The sequence below is a fragment of the Equus asinus genome, chromosome 20 (assembly GCF_041296235.1).
Source record: "Equus asinus isolate D_3611 breed Donkey chromosome 20, EquAss-T2T_v2, whole genome shotgun sequence".
NCBI classification, from domain to species: domain Eukaryota; kingdom Metazoa; phylum Chordata; class Mammalia; order Perissodactyla; family Equidae; genus Equus; species Equus asinus.
In genome coordinates, this window is record NC_091809.1 from 39,772,121 (window position 1) to 39,774,595 (window position 2,475).

At 41.6% G+C, this 2,475-nt stretch overlaps 1 protein-coding gene across 1 annotated transcript; it reads left to right on the forward strand.

The window, feature by feature from the left end:
* Positions 1 to 1,089: 1,089 nt before the first annotated feature.
* On the forward strand, positions 1,090 to 2,046 carry LOC106836027 (olfactory receptor 8C8-like). Its single transcript, XM_014848637.2, has one exon. It carries the CDS (start codon positions 1,114 to 1,116, stop codon positions 2,044 to 2,046), a length of 933 nt encoding a protein of 310 aa, XP_014704123.2. The 5' UTR covers positions 1,090 to 1,113.
* Positions 2,047 to 2,475: the final 429 nt, after the last annotated feature.

A 2,475-nucleotide genomic window follows, 5' to 3' on the forward strand; every position in this document is an offset into this window, starting at 1 on the left:
AGATTTAAATTCAGTCTGATTTGAGGGACCCACACCACTCTCTTAACCAGTTTGCTACGTCTCTTTATGGAGGTGAAATCTACAAGCATAGACAATGCTAAAGCTATGATTTAATATTTTACTAATCCAATGTCAGCAACTCTAGGAAAGTGCTGGAAATGGCAGGTGATCATGCCCCAGCCTCTTTCAGAACTGTGCATAGACTCCAGGGGACGATAAAGAAAGTGACAAAGGGGGACACTCATTGCACTGCATTGGGGATTAGGAATTCCTGCTGGGAAATTATAAACTGAGTAGAACATTGAGTCTCCAAAGATCCAATGTTAGGTCTATGACACAGAATGCAGACGCAGGCTGAGTAATTTTTACCCTCAGTGGGCTCATTTAACTTGGAAGGAAATCATGAGGGAGAGAATAATTTTCTGGGCTTCGAATAAATTTTCCCAGAACTAAAGGGCATGGAATAGTTTCTCATTTTAGTCGAATGATTGTTGTGGAGATCATATAAGGTGGCTTTTTCTCCTTGCAAGTGAAGAGGACTTTCTGGGCAAATTCTCAAGTGGAAATCATGGCCTACATCCCAGTTTGTCTTTTAGCATGTCAAAAACTGAGGACACTGCTGTTGTATATCATCTCCTTCAATCTCTTTGACCTCCTCAGGACTGTAGGGAGAAGGACTGTTAAGATCCAGCAGCATTGAGGCCTCCAGGAAAAAGAAGACGAGGGTGAAATCACCTGTGTCTTGATAAGTTCCTTTCAAACCCCAGCTGCAGGAATCAAGGGTTCTAGGGAAAACCATCTATTTACTGGTCTTTTCAGCCTTGATCCTCAATAGATACTGGGGAGAAGGGAGGAAATGATGTGCAAAGACATTGGGGATCTATCAGCATTCTTTCTAGAAAAAGACAACATAAGTGGGCATAAAGGAGGAAATGAGAAATCATTATGAAAATCATAGGAAATCTTGCTAGTTAGATGCCTTGCTGTGTGTCTTCAGACAACTCTAAGCTTGTAAATCAGAAGATCTAGCTCTCCCTTTGGAGACAAAGAGTGAGGGTCCATTGTAAATATCGCCTTCTACCCCTGTACCTACAGATCACACCTGGGAAGTGAATGGCTGTGAAAAATGACTCGTCTGTGACTGAGTTTATCCTTGTGGGATTAACAGACCAACCTGAACTCCAGCTGCCCTTGTTTTTTCTGTTTTTGGTGAACTACATGCTCACTGTCTTGGGCAATTTGAGCTTAATTAGCCTAATTTGCTTGAATTCCCACTTTCATACCCCCATGTACTTTTTCCTCTTCAATCTCTCCTTTATTGATATTTGTTATTCATTTGTCTTTACACCCAAAATGCTAATAAGTTTTCTTTCAGAGAGGAACATCATCTCCTTTAAAGGATGCATGACTCAGCTATTTTTCTTCTGCTTTTTTGTCAACTCTGAGTGCTATGTGTTGACAGCCATGGCCTACGATCGCTATGTGGCCATCTGTAAACCCCTGCTGTACACAGTCACCATGTCCCCTCAGAACTGTTCTCTGTTGATGTCTGGTTCATTCATGATGGGGTTTGCTGGTGCTATGGTCCACACTGGGAGTATGATTGGGTTGGCTTTTTGTGATTCCAACATCATCAACCATTACATGTGTGACATCTTCCCCCTCCTCCAGCTTTCCTGCAGCAGCACATATGCCAATGAGCTTGTGATTTCTGTTATTGTGAGCACAGTTGTCGTAGTATCTGGCATCATTATCTCTATTTCTTATGCTTTAATTCTTTTCAATATCCTTCACATCTCATCAACTAAAGGTTTATCCAAAGCCTTCAGCACCTGTAGCTCCCACATAATAATGGTTGGTCTATTCTATGGATTTGGGCTGCTCACTCATATCAAGCCATCATCTGCTGGGTCTGTGGACCAGGGCAAATTTTTCTCAGTGTTTTACACCAATGTGGTGCCCATGCTTAATCCTGTCATTTATAGCCTCAGGAACACAGATGTCAAACTTGCTCTGAAGAAAACTCTGAGGAGAATTACGAATTGAGCAGAAACATCTTTGCCTCTTATGCTGTGTGTTTTCTCCTTTTCTGCTCCTGTTCATCCCCTTCCTCCTATTCCCTTTTTCATTCTCTTCATTTGTCTTTCTAAAGTCTTCTTGGCAGGATTTCTGTTCCAATATCTTTTATTCTTTTGCCAGAGGGTGTAACCCTATGGGCTTATTCTTAGACTCAAGGGTCATCCTCAGTGCCAGGTGACTCCATACTAGTTGGAGACAATGGTCTGAAAACCTTTCCTGTCTAAGGATCACACTACCCACTATGTGTGTGCGTGTCCTTCCCATCCTTAGTAAAGCATGGAGTGGTATAGTCTATGGCCAATTCATTCCTTTCTTACTGTTTATGAAACAATTACATAGAGTCCTTTCCCATTTCAAGGGTTTTATTGCTTATAATTGCATTAAAACAAATAAGGG